This window comes from Callospermophilus lateralis, chromosome 1, assembly GCF_048772815.1.
Source record: "Callospermophilus lateralis isolate mCalLat2 chromosome 1, mCalLat2.hap1, whole genome shotgun sequence".
Taxonomy (NCBI): domain Eukaryota; kingdom Metazoa; phylum Chordata; class Mammalia; order Rodentia; family Sciuridae; genus Callospermophilus; species Callospermophilus lateralis.
Genome location: NC_135305.1, coordinates 63,157,569 through 63,179,943, shown reverse-complemented (window position 1 = coordinate 63,179,943; position 22,375 = coordinate 63,157,569). Strand labels below are relative to the sequence as shown.

General features: G+C 36.0%; 1 protein-coding gene across 2 annotated transcripts in view; it reads left to right on the top strand.

Moving 5' to 3' along the window:
- Pclo (piccolo presynaptic cytomatrix protein) overlaps positions 1-22,375 on the top strand; it is a 403,000-nt gene that overhangs the window by 210,959 nt on the left and 169,666 nt on the right. For both annotated transcript variants that reach the window (XM_076862544.2, XM_076862539.2), the window contains 2 exons: positions 1,231-6,322; positions 6,677-8,691. In XM_076862544.2, coding sequence (XP_076718659.2) covers positions 1,231-6,322; positions 6,677-8,691 — 7,107 coding nt within the window. The remainder of the gene's footprint in view (positions 1-1,230; positions 6,323-6,676; positions 8,692-22,375) is intronic.

The window sequence follows — 22,375 nt, the reverse complement described above, 5'->3', positions numbered from 1 at the left end:
AAGAGGGAGGCAGGTGGGAGAGAAAGAAAAGGTGTTTCATATGTCTGTTAGTACATCCTGACGTGTGTTCTTTTGAGCTATGGACAGATAAGAAGAGCCTACACCCACAAACCTACTAAGGGTGTCTGGATAGTTCACAATGCAGACATAGTGAAATGGAGATGCCTCCTATGCTAGCATGAGATGCAATGTGTTCTCATGCAGCTCTTCCTCTATTGTGACACCCTCTAAACATGGAAACTATCTAGATCAGTTCATGGGTATTTTTAATTAGCAAAAGCTTTATGCAAAATGTCTGCATGCTTAACATTTTCACTCATTTTATTAACATTTTCTTGAACTAAGGCTGTTGGTGTGGCATCATCACGCACAGGAAAGCAGCCAGGTCCAGGCTAAGTTGTATACTGTGTCTTGGGTCCCTGGGAAACCCATATTTCCACTCACAAATTATTGTACTGGTTGAAGGTATCTTTCTTCAGGATAAAACAGCAAGTAATTTCAAAATCAGTGACATAAGCAGTATCTGAACATTGAAGGGGGATGCTGGAGATAACATAATTAATTAAATATTTCTCTTTAGCTGAACTGATGAGTACAATAAGTATTGCATGATTTTTTTAAAATTTACAATTTCTAAACATTCATTACATGTGATATAGAGTAATAATATTAGAAATACCAAGTATATATAATTTTTTATACCTTTCCTTTGTAGTAGGAGACACATGTAGTATTATCATGTGATTTGCCTATTTTGTTATGTAAATTTTTTATCACAAGTATAACTTGCATTCAAGTCTATTCTTTGTTCTCCTTTTCTGGACCTCATAATCCAAAGTTTAATTATGTCAGTAGCAAAGTAATCATTAAAATTTTTCATCACAATTTGAATTATATCACAAAGTAAATATACTGAAAGTAAATTTGAAGGAAAGTGAACCTGAAATGTAAAAGAGTAGAGTACTAATGAAAGAATAAAAGATAATTATGAATTGGCATATAAATTAAATTTAGTAAAAATAAACTAAACCTTGATCAATATGTATCAACTATTTTCATTTTTTATTCTCATTTTAACTTCTTTTTTTTAAATAGTGGCTTGCAGTTAGGTAGTTGAAAAGAATTTCCACAATTATTTCTCAGTTTTTAATGGCTATTTGGGAGTGATAGAGAGGCCATGTGTTAAATTTAACCATGTTATGTTTTCCTGTATCTTTTCCTTTCTATTAGGAAAAGGAAGAGGACAAATCAGACACCTCAAGTTCTCAGCAGCCTAAAAGCCCACAAGGCCTGAGTGACACGGGATATTCTTCTGATGGAATATCAGGTTCACTTGGTGAAATTCCAAGTCTTATTCCAAGTGATGAAAAGGATTTGCTTAAGGGACTCAAAAAGGACTCTTTTTCACAAGAAAGCAGCCCTTCCAGCCCCTCAGACTTAGCTAAGTTAGAAAGTACAGTCCTGTCTATTCTGGAAGCTCAGGCAAGTGCACTTGATGAAAAGTCAGAAAAGAAAGCACAACCCCAGGAGGTTTCTTCTGAGCAGCCTGCGGACCAGCTGAAAATGCAGATTTCCTCAGAAACACTGGAAGTTACTGTTCCAGAAGAGGAGCTCAAGGAGACTCAAGAAGAAAAGAAGGAGACTTCCAAAAAGGATGGCCAACAAGCCATTCCTTCTAGTAAGGACCCAAAAGAAAAGTCTGAGTTTTTCGATGATGTAGCTACGAGAAGACAGCCCTATGATTCAATTGATGACAGTAGTGAAAGTGAAAACTCACCTGTCCCGCAAAGAAAACGGAGAACAAGTGTTGGCTCATCGAGCAGTGAAGAGTACAAACAGGAAGACAGTCAAGGGTCCGGGGAAGACGAGGACTTCATTCGAAAGCAAATCATAGAAATGAGCGCTGATGAAGATGCTTCTGCTTCAGAAGATGACGAGTTCATCCGGAACCAGCTCAAAGAGCTGAGCAGTATCACTGAGAGCCACAAGAAGGAGGAAATGAAGGGGAAAGGGAAAGCTCCCGCAGGGAAACACAGACGACTGACTCGAAAAAGTAGTGCAAGCTTCGATGATGATGCAGGGAGGCGTCATTCGTGGCACGATGAGGACGATGAGACATTTGACGAAAGTCCTGAGCTGAAATACAGAGAAACTAAAAGTCAGGAAAGTGAAGAACTTGTAGTTACTGGAGGAGGCGGGCTCCGTCGATTTAAAACAATTGAACTGAACAGCACCATAGCAGATAAATATTCTGCAGAGCCATCACAGAAAAAAGCAACTTTGTATTTTGACGAAGAGCCAGAATTAGAAATGGAAAGCTTGACAGATTCACCAGAAGACAGGTCCAGGGGAGAAGGGTCTTCTAGTCTTCATGCTTCCAGCTTCACTCCTGGTACATCTCCTACATCTGTGTCCTCACTTGATGAGGACAGTGACAGTAGCCCAAGTCACAAAAAAGGAGAAAGCAAACAGCAACGCAAAGCCCGGCACAGATCACATGGCCCTTTGTTGCCTACCATTGAAGATTCTTCAGAAGAAGAAGAATTGAGAGAGGAAGAAGAATTATTAAAAGAGCAAGAAAAACAGCGGGAATTAGAACAGCAACAAAGAAAGAGTTCTAGTAAGAAATCAAAGAAAGACAAAGATGAACTTCGAGCTCAGAGGAGGAGGGAAAGACCAAAGACGCCACCCAGTAATCTCTCTCCCATAGAAGATGCGTCTCCAACCGAAGAATTACGCCAAGCAGCAGAAATGGAGGAGCTCCATAGATCTTCATGTTCTGAATACTCACCTAGCATAGAATCAGACCCAGAAGGTTTTGAAATCAGCCCAGAAAAAATAATAGAAGTACAGAAAGTTTATAAATTGCCCACAGCTGTGTCTTTATACTCTCCAACAGATGAGCAATCTATTATGCAGAAAGAAGGTAGTCAAAAGGCATTAAAAAGTGCTGAGGAGATGTATGAAGAAATGATGCATAAAACCCACAAATATAAAGCTTTTCCAGCTGCAAATGAACGAGATGAAGTGTTTGAAAAAGAGCCTTTGTATGGTGGGATGCTAATAGAGGATTACATTTATGAATCTTTAGTAGAGGACACATATAATGGGTCAGTAGATGGCAGTCTGCTAACAAGGCCAGAAGAAGAAAATGGATTCATGCAGCAGAGAGGAAGAGAGCAAAAAATTAGACTCTCAGAACAGATTTATGAAGATCCCATGCAGAAAATTACAGATCTCCAGAAAGAGTTTTATGAACTGGAAAGTTTGCATTCTCTTGTGCCTCAAGAAGACATTGTTTCAAGCTCTTATATCATTCCAGAAAGCCATGAGATAGTGGATCTGGGTGCTATGGTCACTTCCACCAGTGAAGAAAAAAAATTATTAGATGCTGATGCTGCCTATGAAGAACTCATGAAGCGGCAACAGATGCAGTTAACACCTGGATCCAGCCCCACCCAGCCCCCACTAGGGGATGACATGACAGAGTCCACCATGGACTTTGACAGGGTGCCAGATGCATCTTTGACATCAAGTGTTCTCTCAGGAGCATCACTTACAGATTCAACCAGCAGTGCAACACTCTCTATTCCAGATGTTAAAATAACCCAACACTTTTCAACAGAAGACATTGAAGATGAGTATGTAACTGATTATACAAGAGAAATTCAAGAAATAATTGCCCATGAATCACTGATTTTGACCTACTCTGAGCCTTCAGAAAGTGCAACATCTGTCCCACCCTCTGATACACCTTCTCTCACATCATCTGTTTCTTCAGTTTGTACCACAGACAGCTCCTCACCTGTTGCTACCTTGGACAGTATAACCACAGTTTATGCAGAGCCAGTGGACATCATAACTAAATTTGAGGATTCTGAGGAAATTTCTTCATCCACCTATTTTCCAGGCAGCATTATAGACTACCCAGAAGAAATAAGCGTATCTTTAGATAGAACCACCACACCAGGAGGTAGAGCTAGTGCTGATCACGTTGTTATTCCCTTATCTGATGAAGTACCTTCTATCACAGAATCTGTAGGAACTAAACCTGAGAAGCCAACTGCTGACACTGTTTCCACTGACTTATCTATATCTGAAAAAGAGCCAGTGAAAAAAGCCAAGAAGGAAACTGAGAATGGAATGATTCTGGAAGTTTTGGAAGCTTATGAAGATAAAACAAAAGAGTCTGAGGCTGAACTAACAAAAATTAGCTTATCTGAACCTATGTTTGACCAACTACCTTCCTCTACAACAGCCCTTCCAATGAAGGAACAGCTCTCCTCTACCTACTTTTTACCCAGAGATGTCTTTGGCCAGGAAAAACCTCCATCGCAGTTACCATCTGGCAGTCCTTCTGCTGCTTCTCTTCCAACTAAATCTCGTCCATTCCTCCGAAGTTCTTCTTTAGACGTATCAGCACAACCTCCTCCCCCTCCTCCTCCCCCACCCCCTCCTCCCCCACCCCCTCCCCCTCCCCCTCCTCCTCCACCTCTCCCCCCACCAACCTCACCTAAACCAACTATTCATCCTAAAAAAAAGCTCACAGTTGCAACTCCAGTGACTCCAGTTACTCCTGCTACACCTCTGGCTGATGCTATTACTACTATAGGGGCACCAGTTGTTCAGAGGGGTGATGAGTTACCTGTAACAAAAATATGTACCACTGCACCTCCTCCTGTCCCTCCTAAGCCTTCTTCAATTCCATCTGGACTTGTATTTACACATAGGCCTGAGCCAAGCAAACCTCCAATTGCCCCCAAACCAGCAGTTCCTCAGCAACCAGGAACTGCACAAAAACCAACAGATACATACCCCAAACCAACAGGTCTATCTTTAACTTCAAGTATGACCTTAAATTTAGTGACCTCAGCAGATTATAAATTGCCTTCCCCTACCTCCCCACTTTCCCCACACTCTAACAAATCTTCACCAAGATATTCCAAATCCCTCATGGAAACCTATGTGGTTATTACACTGCCATCTGAACCTGGAACTCCAACAGATTCTTCAGCTAGTCAAGCAATTACCAGTTGGCCCCTGGGATCACCCCCAAAAGATCTGGTTTCCATTGAACCAGTGTTTTCTGTAGTTCCTCCTATGACATCTACAGAAATTCCAAGTTCTCAGCAAAGGCTATACATTTCAGGAGCCTTGGAGACATTCTCTGCTGCCCCTGTTGCAACACCATCTTCATTTCAAGCAGCTCCAGCATCAGTTACACAGTTTCACACAACTGAGGTCTCCAAGGCTGAGGTTTCAGTTGCTAGAAGTATTGCCCCTAGTGTTGGTCCCAGCAGTGTTTCTATATCAATTCCTCCAGAGCCTCTTGCTCTAGATAGCCTACATTCAGAGAAGCATCAGTACAAGGAAAACGGAAAGTTGCAACTTGTTGGTGATGTCATTGATTTGCGTACAGTACCAAAAGTAGAAGCTAAAGCAACTGAAAAATGTATGGATCTTTCCGCTTCTGCAATGGATGTGAGGAGACAGACCACAGCAAATGAAGTTTATGGGAGACAAATTAGTGCTGTCCAGCCTTCTATTATAAACCTCAGTGCAACTTCATCAGTTGTGACACCAGTATCCCTGGACACTGAGACAGTGGCTATTGCTGCATGCACAGCTACTACAAGTTATACTACAGTCACAGAAAGCCTAATGAGTATAGAACATACAATGACAGCACCACTCCAGCTTACTAAAACAAAGCATGCTGAGTCCCCATACAGGATGCCAATTAGCCAGGCCTTTGCTGCAGTTAGAGAGGAAGCTCCAATCAACTTATCTCTAAGTACTTCAGCACATGCAGTAACATCGGCCATTATAAAACCTGTCACTGTGCCTCCTGTTGGTGTCACAAATGGATGGACTGACAGTATTACATCTCAGGGGATCACTGATGGGGAAGTGGTGGATCTCAGTACAACAAAGTCTCATAGAACTGTTGTAACAATGGACGAATCTACTTCAAGTGTAGTGACCAAAATAATAGAAGATGATGAAAAACCTGTGGATTTGACTGCAGGAAGAAGAGCAGTGTGCTGTGACATGGTTTATAAGTTACCTTTTGGAAGGAGCTGTACAGCACAGCAGCCTGCAACTACTCTGCCCGAGGATCGCTTTGGTTATAGAGATGACCACTATCAATATGATCGTTCAGGGCCATATGGTTACAAAGGGATTGGTGGAATGAAACCTTCCATGTCTGACACTAACTTAGCAGATGCTGGACATTTCTTCTATAAAAGTAAGAATGCTTTTGATTATTCTGGAGGAACTGATACAGCAGTAGATCTAACTTCAGGGAGAATTACTACAGGTCAGTATGATATGGCAACAGACCTTTCCTTGAAATTTCATTATGGTGTTCCTCATCTCATTTCAGGATGAAAATGCGGTCCCCATTCCAATTTTGTTACTTTTTCTCTTTCTTTGGATGTTTTGGCAACATATTTTTTGAGTACATGTGCACTTTTGTTTCTTCAGTTTTTAATTTGTTCTTCCCAGAGTTACCTGCATGTGCCTGCATGTTCAACATTGCTTTTATTCCGCACATAATTAGGTTAACCTATGGATTTGCATGTGGTCCCATTCATTATATTCATCAAGATGAGATACCCAAAAAGCATCATTCGTTCTGAGAACTGGACTATAACTCTACCCTGTATTTCAGGTGAGGTAATGGATTATTCAAGCAAGACTACAGGTCCATATCCAGAAACAAGACAAGTCATTTCAGGAGTTGGAATTAGTACTCCACAGTATTCCACAGCAAGAATGACTCCACCTCCAGGACCCCAGTATGGTGTGGGCAGTGTTTTGAGGTCATCTAATGGTGTTGTCTATTCTTCAGTAGCAACTCCGATCCCCTCCACATTTGCCATTACCACACAACCTGGCTCTATTTTCAGCACCACTGTGAGGGATTTGTCTGGTATTCATACAACTGATTCAGTGACTTCATTATCTGCCCTGCACCAGAGCCAGCCAATGGCTAGATCATATTTCATAACAACAGGTGCATCCGAAACAGACATTGCAGTGACGGGTATTGATATCAATGCCAGCTTGCAAACTATTACTATGGAAACTCTCACTGCTGAGACAATAGACTCTGTTCCCACTTTAACCACAGCATCTGAGATATTTTCTGAAATGGTGGGAGATGAAAGCACTCTTTTAATTGTCCCTGAAGAAGACAAACAGCAGCAGCAACTTGACTTAGAGCGTGAGCTCCTAGAACTGGAGAAAATTAAGCAACAACGCTTTGCTGAGGAACTAGAGTGGGAGCGACAGGAAATTCAAAGGTTCCGAGAACAAGAAAAGATCATGGTTCAAAAAAAGCTGGAGGAGCTGCAGTCTATGAAGCAGCACCTTCTCTATCAGCAAGAAGAAGAGCGGCAGGCCCAGTTCATGATGAGGCAGGAGACACTAGCCCAGCAGCAATTACAGCTCGAGCAGATCCAGCAGCTGCAACAACAGCTTCACCAGCAGCTAGAGGAGCAGAAGATTCGCCAGATCTACCAGTATAATTATGACCCTTCTGGAACTGCTTCCCCACAAACTACTACAGAGCAGGCAATTTTGGAAGGTCAGTATGCTGCCCCAGAAGGTGGTCAGTTTTGGGCAACTGAAGATGCAACGACCACAGCTTCCGCTGTAGTGGCCATTGAGATACCACAAAGTCAAGGATGGTACACAGTCCAGTCTGATGGTGTCACACAGTACATTGCCCCACCTGGCATCCTGAGCACTGTCTCAGAAATACCACTAACAGATGTTGTTGTAAAAGAGGAAAAACCACCCAAAAAGAGAAGTTCTGGAGCGAAAGTCCGGGGACAGTATGATGAGATGGGGGAAAGTATGGCAGACGATCCCCGAAGTTTTAAAAAAATAGTGGACAGTGGTGTACAAACGGACGATGAAGATGCTGCTGATCGGAGCTGTGCAAGCAGGAGAAGGAGAACTAGAAAAAGCGTTGATACCAGTGTCCAAACTGATGATGAAGATCAGGACGAGTGGGACATGCCCGCTCGATCAAGGAGAAAGGCTCGTGCGGGGAAATATGGTGACAGCACAGCAGAGGCTGAAAAGACCAAACCCCCTTCTAAAGTCTCCAGCATAGCGGTCCAGACAGTAGCAGAGATATCTGTGCAAACTGAACCAGTTGGAACCATAAGAACACCTTCAGTACGAGCTCGAGTGGACGCCAAGGTAGAAATAATTAAACACATTTCAGCACCTGAAAAGACTTACAAAGGGGGCAGTTTAGGATGTCAAACAGAAGCAGATTCAGACACACAAAGTCCTCAATATCTGAGTGCCACATCTCCACCCAAAGACAAGAAACGCCCAACACCTTTAGAGATTGGTTATTCATCTCACCTTCGGGCAGATTCCACACTCCAGCTGGCTCCTTCCCCTCCCAAATCTCCAAAAGTCCTTTATTCACCCATCTCACCACTTTCATCAGGCAAAGCCTTAGAATCAGCCTTTGTACCTTATGAAAAACCCCTCCCTGATGATATAAGTCCACAGAAAGTACTGCATCCAGATATGGCTAAAGTTCCCCCAGCAAGTCCTAAGACAGCCAAGATGATGCAGCGTTCTATGTCTGACCCCAAGCCTCTGAGTCCAACAGCAGACGAAAGTTCCAGGGCTCCTTTTCAGTATAACGAGGGCTTCACGGTAAGCGTGATTCTTTTCAGTTAGAAGGCAATGGATGAGTTGCTATTAATCATGTGTTTGCAGACCTTAGAAGGTAAATAAAAGCTTGTGGTAATGTAGAAATCTAATACTAAATGTCAGGGAAGACTATTGCATTGGAAATTTGAGGAAAAAACAGAAAAGCATATGTTTAAAAACCAAGGGAAGAAAACATTCTGTGAGGCAAAATGAGAATGTTTTTTGTTTTTGTTTGGAATGATGTGGGGGGGGGGGGGAAGGGGGACAGGTTGTTTCTTTTTTGGTACCAAGGATTGAACCAGGGACACTTAACCACTAATCCACATCCCTAGCCCTTTTTAATATTTTACTTATTAAGATACAGGATCTTTCTGAGTTGCTTAGGGCCTCACTAAGTTGCTGAAGCTGGCTTTGAACTTGAGATCCTCCTGCCTCAGCCTCCCAAGCTGTGTCATTTTGCCCAGAAAGAAGGTTATTATTTTATGATTTATTGAGATTGAATATTTTGTTTTAATATCAAAATATCCCAAATATCAATTGTAAATTGATTTCAGTGGGTATTCATTTCTAAACATGATGGAATAAACATTGACTATAAACAGATTTGACAAAGAATGTCCATAAGTTTAGATTCTAAGTACTGGAATTCATTAATAGGAAGGTTTGTGGATATCATCTGGTCCATCTTCTTTCAGCTAGAATGTTTACATTAAAAATCTTAGGATGTTACTATTCAAAAAAGAGAATTTCTAGGACTGGCAGATTGAAAGAGTAATATAGTTATCATACTTCATCCATGCTTATTTTATATCTGGAAACTTTGTTAGCCTAACCTCAAGTGAGACTTGGTCCTAGTACTTGTAGAAGCAAAAGGAATTTTTATGTTTGTTTGAATAGTAGAGATTATTTGAAAATGTGTACGTATGCTTTGAGGGAAAACATACAGATGTTTTAGACATATTTGTGAAAATCTCTATAAGAATGAGAATTATTAATAATAATCAGTTATGAAAGCAGGCATATTGTAATTAAGAAAATCTAATATGTAGCTATTTCAGGAGGTGCTTAATAAGTACAATAGTTCAACTTAAAACAAGTCTTCTATTCAAATTAAGAGCTCTCCCTAGTGCACTAGTTTCTGAACTCTAGGTCTTTAAATCCTAACACTTCTAAATAGGTGTTTCTGTGATAATGCCATATTTTTACTGGTCCATTTGTGTTAAACACTGGCTGTGGGTTAAAAAAAAATACATTACTATATATCACTGTGAGTCTCTTTGTAGATACAAAGACAGATCGATAGTCATATTACTAAGTTAAAATTTTTATATTTTCTAATTTGACAATGGAATTTTGCTATCGTATTCTTATTTATTAAACAATATATCTAAAAAGTAAAAATGTCATCATGTGAGGTTCAGAGGCCATAACTATAGAGTCAGAGAACCACTGGTGCATTGTGATTTTATCCAGTTTGAGGAGTGATTTTTATTTCAGTTACAATGTGTAGATATTTATTTTTATAACTGTATTCTGTACATTCTTTTAATGAGTCAAGTAGAAATTTTTAAATATGTTTTTACAGTATTTAAAAGTAATATTCCTATTCCAGGCATTTGTCATTAAGAAAAAAAAAACAGGCTTTTATATTTGGTGTACTTTATATCTCTCCATATACTCTTTTTTTATAAAGAATTTCTTTTTTTAGTTATAGATGGACACAATACCTTTATTTTGTTTATTCATTTCTTTATGTGGTGCTGAGTATCAAACCTAGTCCCTCACGCATGCTAGACAAACACTCTACCACTAAGCCACAACCCCAGTCCCTCTCCATATATTCTTAATTCAAATGCACTTAGTTAAAAAAAGAAATTCAAGTTACCAGTATTTTTCCTGACAGTATTCATTTTGGATTTGGCAATATACAATAGGGTGATACAGGTTGCACTACTGATCATGTAAACAATACTGATTAATGGTTTAGTCATAAAAAATGAGTAAACTTATAAAATAATACTGAGTGTGAAAAATCTTAGGTGTATTGAGCTTTGGAATACAATTCAGAAATTCTTCCAAATGGTCAAAATCAATGCATAATTTAATGTGGACCAACTGTATATAAAGTCAGATTTATTGTTCACAAAGTAGACAACTTTATAAACTATCAAAGATATTTTTTTAGCATTTTAGATACTTTGAAGTTAAGATGTGAATTTTAAATTTTTATACAAATGTCTAGACATGCTTTGAAACTATTTTAAATTAAATTTCTTAATTATAACTATGGATTACTAGATATTAACTGTACTGAAATCTTCCTAAGTAGTAGTCAAAGTCATGTAAATTTAAGAAGTCTAGAGCTCAGTAGTTTACAGATTGTAAATTTTCACAAATCAATAAAATTGGGGGGTGGGGGAATTAGCATTTATTGGGCATTAAGTAAAACAAGTAACATAATACAGTGTGGAAGATATATATTATACTATACAAGATTCTATGTTAACATCTCCTTTCCCCAAAATGTCAGGAAAGACTCCAAGAGGAAGTTCTAGGCATGAAGTTTGTACTGTCTGTTGTACCATGATGAGAAAAATTGAATTCATTCTAAATAGAGGCAATAAAATGTACAGAGGTCCACAATGATGGATATATACACAGCAAAGAGGAGGAGAGAGTTTACTGTAAATGGAACTGGAATGTTGAGGGAGGACCAGATAGCAAGGAATATAATTCGGGTTTTACATACATTAACCCTGACAGCCTGGTCCAGAACCCAAACAGTTTTTATTTCCACTGTGCTCTATAACCTGGCCCCTTTATACTCTTGCCTTCCTAGAGTCAAGTCTCTAAAAAGCAATGAGGGTGATTTTCTAAAATGTACATTGGGTTATTCCACTGGCTGTGCAGCTTAAACTCACCAGTAGAATTGCATCAATTTCAGAATATATGATAAATTTCTTAAAAGGGACCCATATGTTATGATGTCTGCCTGTCTCACCACCTCAGCCACTCTCCAGACACCCACAACTCCTCACTCTGCTCCAGCCAAGCTGTTCTTGGATGCACCAACCTCACCCCATCCAGGGCTCACATCTGGATCTCTTCCCAGATCTTTGCATGTCTCACTCCTCTGTACAGGTTTCTGCTCAGATTTCACCACCACAGAGATGCTCTCCTTACTTGATTCTGTTAAATGTCTACCTATCACCATAAGTCTCTATTTCTGCCCCTAATTTGCATGGATCACTTTTTAAAGACGTTGTGTATTTCATTGAATATCATCTTTTTCTTTTTTATTAATTCTTTAATTTATATACAACTGCAAAATGCATTACACTTCATATTACACATATAGAGCATAAATTTTTCATATCTCTGATTGTATACAAAGTATATTCACACTAATTCGTGTCTGCATACATATACTTTGGATAATGATGTCCATCACATTCCACCATCATCTTTTTCTCCAGCAGATTATAAGTTCTTATTTATGGATGAGGATTTTTGTCTGTTAAGTTCACTGATAATAGGTTCTCTTGATAATTTATTTGATTAATCTGGTGTGTAAATTAACCTATTTAGCCATCAAGGTTTTCATTTTGAAGAATTCACAAATTCCCAACTCCTACCTGAGCTCTATTGGTATTGACAAAACAAAAGCAAAACCATATTTATCCTACTGCACTTTCTGTATAATTCACTGTTACAGTATTTTCTTCTGCTTTCTCCTCTTTGTTCTTCCATTTCCTTAATACACTATATCTTCTCAGGATTTATTTTAATCCAATATTTTGGTATGTTTTGTGGGTTATCGATAGCTTCATTTCTATGAAATTTTCATAGACCACAGCACAAAAATATGTTCTTCATGCTCCCTCTCTTTCTTCCATACAATGAGAGATTTGTATCAGTACTCCAGATAATCAGTAACTTCAAGAAACTGGGTTAATTAATCATGTTCTTTTCTAAGCCAGAGGAGAAAGTGATGTCATCCATTGGGAGAAATAGCAAGGTAAATTTAAAAATTTTTACTTGGAGGTACAAGGGATCTAATTCATTCCAAGATTTATCTCTCTTAAACCATAAGAATTTTTAATGAGATTGCTATTAAAAAGATAGTTTTCAGAATAGCTCATGCTTTATCAATGATAACACATACTAATTTTTTTCACTTTGAAAGGCTACACTTAAAATATTTTTACCAATACATGACCATAAAAGTACATAAGCCACGAAGTATTGAACTATTCTGTCCTACTTTTTGACTTGTTTAATAATTTGAGGGCTTTTTTAGTAATAGGCAGACTCTATTAAAATATTTTTGTTTCAGAGTTTAAGCCAGAATCCTATTAAAAAGCAGATGGTCTTCATGAACTGATTGTTACAAGAATATGTTTTGCTTCACTGATTGCTGTTTTGATAGCTATTTTTAAGATTTTGGGAACTTTTCAATATCTATTTCTGAGAGAAATTTCCATAGCCTAAATTGAGAAATTCTACTTTTGTCAACATTTTATTTTTATCTTCTTCTAATGTAAAGAGTTTAGAAAATAATGGCCATGATGGCCAAATGGGATTTGAAGAATAATATTTATTAGGGTTCTTTTTCATTGCCCCTTTTGAAAAGCTACATAAGAAATCAATGTATTAAAACTTACTTTCTTGAAATCAGCTGTATTTAAGGATATTAAAAAACAATGTTCATATATATAAAAGATATTCATATATTAAAAGACAGGCTTTGTAAATGATAGAAGACTCATTCTGTATCTTTATCTTCATTAATAATGAAGACATATTACATATTTCTTTTTTAAGATTTAAGCCTTCTACCTTAAAATCCAACTATCTTAAAATAATTTATAGTCCTTAATAATTAAGAAGATATGGTAAAATCAATTAAAAACACAAATGAATTCACATATACAAATGGAAGTGAGTACAAATTTTTAAGGTGATTTCAATTTAGTGTTCAGTAATTAATATTGCTGTTTCATTGTAATCACATTTAACAATTCATTCCGCAACAAATCTTTGCATGCTGAAGGAAAGATCATTTTTGTTACACTTTTCAGATATCCATATTTCAAAACATACAAATTGACATGACTTTTTAGGAACTGATTTATGTTCCAATTGCACAGTGAAGACCTCTGCCAAAACCTATTAGAATATTTGATATACCAGCATAGCTACCACAGGGAGTCCTGACTTAACCAAGATTTTAGTATGACTGACCAAGTTAAATAACACAGAGCATAATGTTCATTGACTTCCTAAATATTGCTTCATATTAGTTTTAAACAATTCATTACACTTCCTATTTTTACTACTTGAGAAGTTTATATTGGCTTTATAATAAAGCTACACAAATCTTCTCCCAAATATATCTCCCCCAAAATATACACATAAACATGCATGAATATATTTGTACAAATTACTAATTATTTAGGACTTCATAATTTGTTGCATTAGTGACTATTGACAAAAAAGTGAACAAGGAACTAAAAATGATTTTAATATAAAAATTTGAAAAGTTTGGAGTATATTTTGAAATGCATATTTTGTGGTAGCATCACAGCATGTTCCCATAGTTGTTTGGCTATTTTTTTATCATATTCAACATCATAATATATATTTATATTAAGCAATATCCATACATACAGTCTGCATATACACATAAAATACTTAAGACTTATTGCCTTATATAACAGAATAAAATATTTCACATGCAGTTGCTTTGTCAAGTTACAAAATACTTTCTGTATGCTTTATGTTGATTTAATTCTATATTTCAAAAATGAGAACTCTAAAGTTGAGATCACTGTTCTTTGTACCCCTACCCCTACCAAATATCAATACTGTTTGCATTAAGTAAGCCTCCACCATTACGTACTAACAGTTTTGAATGTAGAATGTTAAGTAGAATTTGAATTAGGAAAGTAAGAGAATAAGCATGGGAAGCTAAATTGAGTCTTAAATGAACTAGTAAATAAACAGGTAGTTTGCCTGAAGCTATAAATAGCAAAGGGAATATTTACCTATTTTAATTTTACCTTAAGAAATTAGAAAGGATTCAGATTAAAACAGTGGAAAAAATTAATTTCAATCCTTGATAATAATATAAGAAATTGTTAAACTGGATTATAAAACTGCTATTTTAGTTGGTTTTCTTAACAAAGTGCCTTTGTGTGAGCATTTTGAAAGGGCCACTTTCAATTTCATAAAATTACTAGCAAAAACACAAATAAAAACTTAGCATTATGAAGAACAATGAGTAACTCTATAAATGTCATTCTCCCTCTTCTTCCTTCCCAACTGAATGGTTAAAGTGTATAAAAAATACACAAAAATTTGTTCTGCCTCTCTGATAAACTATTTTAACTACACGAGTAAGTCACTTTTAATAGGTTTAACCAAATTTTATTTCTGACATATCAGGTATATATTTTAGCATAGCAGGGGCAAGGAAAAGTTTCTCTTTTTTTTTTTTTTTTTTCATTCCCCCTACCCGAACTCAGCCCTAATTACAGAGCTCATTCTCCAAGCAGAGAGGACACTTATATAGTTTAGTCATTTACTTCTTTGTACCTGGGCTCAAACCACTGCTTAAAGAATTAATTTACTCTAAGTGTAAGAATTTTAAAATCTTCTTAAGTCACTTCACATCCCAACATTAATTTTAACTTTGACATGAATAAATGTACATGAATTTCTTCATTGTGCTATAGGCATTGAAATTAAAGAAATAGTTCTAACAAAAATAACAATGTCATTGTATATAGAAAAAAAATCTTTGCTGGTGGTTTCAAAAAGTTCTTCCATTTATGTCAGGAATTGATATCTATAAATGTTCATACAAAGGCACAGCAACCAGTAAGCCTGTGTTTCCTTGATTATTCATTTGGAAAATCACTTAATAATGTAGTCACTTTAACTTCTGTTCTTATGGTATTAAATAGGGAAAAATGAGAAAGGAAAGGAAAAATTAGACTTTTAAAATGACATTTAGTAAAAATGTTGTCATTTTTTGATGAGTTTTATATTCTATATCAACAATAGAATATTTCTTGACACTAATATGATTTAATTTACTATCCCTTAATCAATTTTAATTGTACTATTTTCTAAAAAACAAATGCTTCCATAGTCCATATGGAATATGGAATATGAGCTATAGTCAAGAACTTTACAAGAATGTTTTATTATTTAATTTTAGAGGAGCTTTTTCACATGGTTTAGGTTTATGAATAAGAGATATTTTATTCATTGGAAAGATAAAACCATGTCTTAACTATTTTAATGTCATGTTTCAAGTTTGTGCCCAGACCAAAGAATAATTAATCAATGATGGAAAAATAAACAACAATAGACATTCCTGTGATTTTGTGGTTAAGCATTACAAGAATCTGAACTTAAAATATCTTTGTCACATATATACACTCAGTAATAATAATGTCTGTTTCATTCTACTCTGTACTGTCATGTGTAACTAAGTAAAACAAATTAAAAAATGTCTTTGTCATATGATTTAGTCAAGGCTTTGTGCCTCTATTAAAATCGTCATTATATTTGCCATAGTTTTTGATATGAAGATACATTCTTCTTATTGCTAATGATCGGATGCTCTTAAAAACACATATAATAGTCATAATTCTAATATTCCATGTCAGAAACATAGCATCATTAAAGATTTGTATTTTGTACCATGTGAAATAGAGTTAATTTTGTCCTGATTAGGGTATCATTAAATATTTTACAGGAGCGTTGGAATAACTACAGTCTCATTATGGGCCAATGATTTGTTCTCAAAATGGAATGACTATAGGCAGAACTACAATATTTAGCACCCTAGAGTATAAAAAGCTGCTCAAAGGGCATTGCATTTTAATGTTTTTTTTTTAATTTTTGTCAGCGTCTTCAGACAAATTGTCATCTTAATTATTAGAATATTTTGTTAACTTTATTATTCTACTTCTGATTGCCCACATAGACTGTTCAACCCATGGTAGAGTATAAATGATTTTGCCCATGAAACATGAGATAGTTGTACATAGGTTTCATGATCCTAGTCCAGCAGTATCATATGAAGGTTAAATGGTATAGAAATGAGAAAATAAGAGCTGCATGTGCATTCTCCAGTTATTGTAATTCTTGCTTATCTTGTTTCCATAGCCTTTAAATTATGTGAATTCATGGAAGTTACTGCATTGTTTCTGGTTCATGCTCTCTAGTCATCAGGCCTTCTTTCAGTCTGGCTGAAGGCACAAGGGCACAAATTTCCTGTAAGTTTTTGAAGTAGTAACTACAAGAAGAGCTATTTTTTACTTTCTAATAACTTCATACTGGGAGATTAAAAGGAAGAAGAAAAAGGAGGTCATCAGTTCCTTTGAGTACCTTTTCTCCTAGAGAAATTCAAGAAAATATAACCTTCAGTAAAGCAACGAATCTGCTAAAAATAATATCTAAATTCTCACTTAGCAGTTTCTTTCTAAAGAAAAATTGTTTTCTAGACATTAACACTAGCCATGCTTTAAATTTTATACTTTTATAGTTAATATTTCACCTTACAACACTGGAACATCTAAACATAATATTTCTTTAATACATTAAAACAACTTGATAGATCATTTCTTTATTGCTCCCTGATGGTGCTGTCCTATTCCAAGTCCTGATGGCTCTTTAAAGAGAACAGCTCTATGTTTATATCTGCCAAGTTTGACCCATGGTGCTTCCAGTGGCTTCCAAAGCCATTGCTCTTAAAAGTCCTATCTTGGGAAATTCCATCCAACTAGACTTTAGATATATATATATATATATATATATATATATATATATATATTTTTTTTTTTTTTTTTTTTTTTTAAGGAGAAGAGGAAGGCTTTGGGTGGGCACTATAACTCAAAAGATATGGTGGCCAAGTATGCAGTCTTGGAATCTAATGTGCAGCTACCTTCATATGATTAAAATGGGAGAAAGCCTCTCATTATACTAATATCTTATAACAAAAATAAAATACAACTGAATGTTTTAGTAAGTAATCCAGCCATTCATAGTGTATTTTCTAATGTATGAATGCTGTATTAGTGAAGCACAAAGTTTGGGTGGCTTTGATTAATAACATGCAATTGAGACTAAAATAGAGCCTGCTTGTGGCTATATTTGTGAAAACTATGAAAAGTAAAATTATTGATTTTTTTATAATTATCAGTTAAGATGTTAAATATATAATGGGATACTACTGACAAATTTGATTAGTTTCCAAAAGCATATGAGAGCATAATTAATCAATATGAGAAGTACATTCTATAGTATTCTAGACAGTACTACTTTTGAGTAATTCAGGAACGTGATAAAATTTGCAGATTTGAGGATTTTTATATTTGACTATGAAACTAATTAAGCAGATTTTTAAAAATTGTGACTAATATACTCTATTATTTTATATAAAATTAAGCATGGAAGTTTTGTTGGTTTTTAGTTTTGTTTTGTGTTTGGTACCAGGGATTGAATCCAGGGAGCCCTTCGCCATTGAGCTGCATTTCCAGCCCTTTTTTCAAAAAATATTTTATTAGAGACAGGGTCTTGCTGAGTTGCTTAGGGCTTTGCTAAGTTGAGAGGCTAGTTTTGAACTCTTGATCCTCCTACCTCATCTTCCTGGACCACAGGGATTACAGATGTGTGCCACCACACCTTACTGAAACAGAATTTTTTGACAAATGTATAAAACAATAGTTTTGATGTTACTAGTCAATATCAGGAAATGTGTCATTAAAACATAATTTTAATAAAACATTTTGGAACTAAAATTATTTTAAAAGGTAAATGAGTTTTGTTTGTATCTCAGAATATTGGAAATTAATAATATATTTTTAGGGACTGCTTTTTACAATACAGATGACATTCACTAAAACTAACCTTTTGTAAATGAACTATTCAGTGGCATTCAGTATATTCATTAATGCTGTAAACTCACCACTAACTCCCCATTCAATGGTTACTATTCATTTCTTTCTCTTAGCCTCTGGCCACCATCAATGTGCTTTCTGATTATGTACATTGACCCATTTTGGATACACATGTAAATGGAATCATATAATATGTGACTTTTCGTGCCTGGCTTTTGTTTGCTAGGTTCTCCCACTTTGTAGTTCCTATCAGTACATTATTCCTTTGTAAAGTTGAATTCCATTGTATCATGAATGCTACAATTTGTTCATCATCTATTGAGGGACATAATGCCTATTGATAATAGTGCATAGAACATTAATGCATAAGTATTTTTTGGAATACTTGTTTTTTAATTCTTTTGGATATATACCTAGGAGTAGGATTACTGGAGCTCACAGTAATTTCATATTTAACTTTTGGAGGAAATGACAGACTCTTCCATAGCAGTTAAACTGTTTTTCAATCCCATTAGCAATGTATGAGAATTATAATTTCTTCACATGCTTCCCAATACCTATTTTCATTTAAAATTAATGATTATTATATAGAAGAAGCATCAATGGAGTAGATGAAGGGGACTAAAGGGGAGGAGGAAGGATGGAATAAGGGAAGAACAGTGAAATGAATCTTATCTAACTTTCCTGTTTACATATATGAATGTACCACAGTGAATCTCGCCATTATATATATCCATAAGGCACTAATTAAAAAAAATAGCAGAAAGATCATTAGAGAGAAGGGAACATGGGGAGGAAGAAGGGGAGAAAAAAGGGAAGTACTTCAGACTGAATTATTGCAAATTATATTCCATGCATTTCTAGTTATATCAAAATGAATTCTAATGTTATATATAAATAAAAAGAATACTTAGTAAATGTTATTTTAAAACTTATTATAGCCATCCTAGTGGTTGTAAATTTATATCAAATTGTGATTTTGATTTTCCTTTCCCTAATGACTAATGATGTTGAGCATCTTTACATATATTTCTGGTCAATTTTGTTATTTATTTGGAGAAACGACTGCTTAAATTAGGTTACTTACTTAATTAGAATAGTTTGTTATATCATATTTTAATGTTATTTAATGTGCAAAGACAAGTAATAGTTAACTTCTAAAAAATGTCAATAATCTGGCCAGTGCAGTGACCATAATGATTCCAAAGAGGCACTAGGCTAAACCTCACAAATATTTATCTCACACAGTAATGTTCTATTTATTTCTCTGAGTAACCAAGATCTGCCTTCCATACACACACATAAAGCAAACTATTAAACTTTACATATATCTGAGAGGGATATACTTTTTAAATTTATGAGGAAGAATTCACTCATTTAGAAAGAAGAATCCCCCCAAATCAAGGCAGACCATTTGACCCTAACCTTATTTTGAGAAAGGGCCTCAAAATTTGGACTTCTGATGTCATCTTCAAATACAAGTCATTGTGCTCCTATGTATTTTTGAAAGCATAATTCTTCAATGTCAGCATTTAAAATGAATCAGTTTTATGATCTTATTGGGAGCAGTTCTTCATTTCTTGTATAGGAACCAAACAGATACAGTCTTGGCCTCTCCTACATGAGCCAAGAAGTCCTCCATGTAGCGATGCCAGTAAGGCAAGGCTCCGAGGGCTGGAGTCTGTCCAGGAAATGGGAAGTCAAGTAAATGAGAAGTCCTGAAAAATACATTTTGCCCTCAGCAAGCTGTTTTCTCAAATGCCTATTTTTTCTAAAAGTAGACACTCTGAGGAATACTTGAAGTAATTTTCACAGAAATTTCGAATCTTCTATAAAATTGAAAACATCAGGATAATTTCAAAAAATGGAAGTGGTGAGGCTTTAATTAAAATCTTAAAGTACAATGAGGAAAAGAAAGCGTTCCTTTGGTACTTAATTAACATCCTATTGAATTTCCCTTATTCTTGGAAGGTTCAAGGACTGGTCCAATCTTACCTGGTCAGAGAGAAGGGAAATTGTAGCAGTAACCCAGAGAGAGCCCTGTTGACTCCACAGTGAGTTATGTCTGCGTTTGGAGTCAAGGTTTTATGATAAAAAATAACCCAAATAGGCAAGGTGAAACAAAGCAGCCAGGAGTCAATACATGTAACAGCCTCCTTAGGGAGAATTGTCAGACTAGATGGGCTATCTGTCAAAAGAATATGAGACTAAATTAATAGCAAGGTAAACAGGCATTTAATCAGAAGTCTAGTAATGTAGAAAAGGTCTCTGAGCATATTGGTTATTTGTTTTTGCATGGAAAAATGCCTCAAAACCTATTCGTGCAAGTGAACATAAAGGAAAGCACCAAAAACCCAGTGGTGTTAGTTTTCTCTTCAAGAATACCTTTGCATTGATACTAGAATGCAGCATGCTTCCTCTACACATGACTTGTCACGTGACTACACTTCTGAGTAATAAACTGATATTATATCATCTAAAGTCCTGCCAGGTCCTGAGTAACTCCTACATCTGTGGCAATGATGACCTAACACCTAATTTTCTATCCAATCACCTTCTTAACGTCCATCTCTATTGACTGTCAGTCTCCTCCATGTTGTCCATCCCCTCCCACAATTGTTTTCTCTCCTGAATTTACTTGAAAATAATTTAACTTAGAAAATATATATATATATATATATATATATATATATATATATATATCTCCCTAAGATGTATTTTTTTTTCTCAGAGCTTGTTCACTTAGGTGTCTTTTCACATTTATCCATATTCTAACACATTGGAATGTTTACTTCATCTCTGTTTATTGATCCTCTCTTCTCTATTGCCTTAATAATCAAAGTTCCACCACCTCACCAATCTCCTTGCCATTAATCTGTTTCACAACACTGGGAAAAAAAACATACCCTGTATGAATCCGAATATCTGCCTCTTCTTTATGTGTATATGGCTTATTGAGCACTTTCAGAGGAAGGCTCACAGGAAGGGATATTGAAAAAATTTTAGAGTCATTTATCTCAATAATACACTCCCACTGCCAAACTCTCCTAAAAGGTTTAAGTATTCAGTTTCCTTTCTCATTTTCTATTCTGCTAAATTCCCTGCCTTAATCACAGTGGATAAATGTGCTTCCACATTACAGTGATGATACAAGTCCCCTCAACTTTTAGTTACCAAATATATGAGCATCTTATATACCCCCATGAGTCTGTCCTAGCACATATAGTTTGCATGCAGTCATAAAATCTATTTTATGTTTTATACAGTTGCCACATGGCTCTCCATCTATCCTATATCCTGGTGTTCATGTTTTGGTAGAATCTATTCCTACTGAGTATGGGCTGAACTTAATGACTCGCTTCTATTTAAGAGAATATTGAAAGAATGTGGGATGTCTCTTCCAAGATAAGATTACAAAACTATTGCTCTCATATTGCTTGTATTCATTCTCTCTGGCTCTTACTTTGATGAAGCAAATAACTTTTCTACAGAGGAGCACATGGACAATAACAAGGGAGGCCATCAGTAAACTGAAGCCCCAGTCCAACAGCCCTCCAGCAACTGAATCCTGCCAAAAATCACATGAATGAGTCTGGGAGAGGCTTTCCTCAGTCACCCTGAGAAGTTACCACAGCATTGTATAGCAGCTTAATTGCAGTCTAGTGGCAAACCCTAAGCAAAGATCACAACAAAGCCATGGCTGGATTGCTAACCCTCAGAAAATATAACATAGGCAATATTGTTATTTTTAGCCACTAAATTTTGGAGTGAAT